This window comes from Triticum aestivum, unplaced genomic scaffold (assembly GCF_018294505.1).
Source record: "Triticum aestivum cultivar Chinese Spring unplaced genomic scaffold, IWGSC CS RefSeq v2.1 scaffold135807, whole genome shotgun sequence".
In the NCBI taxonomy this organism is placed as follows: domain Eukaryota; kingdom Viridiplantae; phylum Streptophyta; class Magnoliopsida; order Poales; family Poaceae; genus Triticum; species Triticum aestivum.
In genome coordinates, this window is record NW_025229953.1 from 4,639 (window position 1) to 5,431 (window position 793).

Below are 793 nucleotides of genomic sequence, written 5' to 3' on the forward strand. Positions count from 1 at the left end.
ATGCATCTACCGAGTGTGCCGCCGGAGTCAATCTAAGGCCTCTCGACCCGCCCAGCCATGCGTCGTATGCGTTGCTTCCTAACATCGCCTACTTTGAGTTTGTCGAGATACAGCCTCGTGATGAAGAAACTCCTACTGTTGATGACGATGGCGATCCCGGTGAGATGAAGCTTGTAGATCTTGTGGATGTCAAAATTGGTCAGACCTATGAGCTGGTTGTCACCACCTTTGCAGGTTAGCTAGCTAAGACTTCCTCCTTATATAAGTCTTGAAGTATCTTGATTTTTGTATATTGCCCTACTTCACTCGGTGTTTTATTTTAGAATAGACTTTTTTGCCTGGCATTGTCTTTGTAAAAGCAGACTCTACATAAGTTTCTAGTTCCAAGAAATAAAGAAAATATGAAACTTTAAGTCAAATGTTCTTGCCCCGTAATCCCGAGCATGCAACCGGTCATTGTCTGCCTATACAGATAAAGGATTCCAATAATAGTAATAATAATTGATGAAAAGTAATAGGAATTATTGTGTTTAGCCAACTTGCGTAAGAATTATTTATTAGTTCAGTAGCTATGATTTGATTTCATATGCAAACCATACCAGGTCTTTACAGGTACCGAGTTGGTGACCTTCTCACCGTGACTAGCTTCTATAATGCAACACCATTGTTCCACTTCTCGGGACGACATGATGTTATCTTAAGTATAGACCATGAGAAGATAAGCGAGGAGGAACTACTCAGGGCAATTTCACAGGCTATTGAGCTCCATCTTGGCCCTCTTGGATACATGCTC

General features: G+C 41.5%; 1 protein-coding gene across 1 annotated transcript in view; it reads left to right on the forward strand.

The window, feature by feature from the left end:
* The first annotated feature begins 6 nt into the window (after positions 1-6).
* The window catches only part of LOC123175207 (probable indole-3-acetic acid-amido synthetase GH3.7), a 1,612-nt gene continuing 825 nt past the window's right edge, over positions 7-793 (forward strand). Inside the window, exons 1-2 of the mRNA XM_044590175.1 lie at positions 7-234; positions 603-793. Of these exons, the coding sequence (XP_044446110.1) occupies positions 165-234; positions 603-793 (261 nt within the window). The 5' untranslated portion in view covers positions 7-164. The remainder of the gene's footprint in view (positions 235-602) is intronic.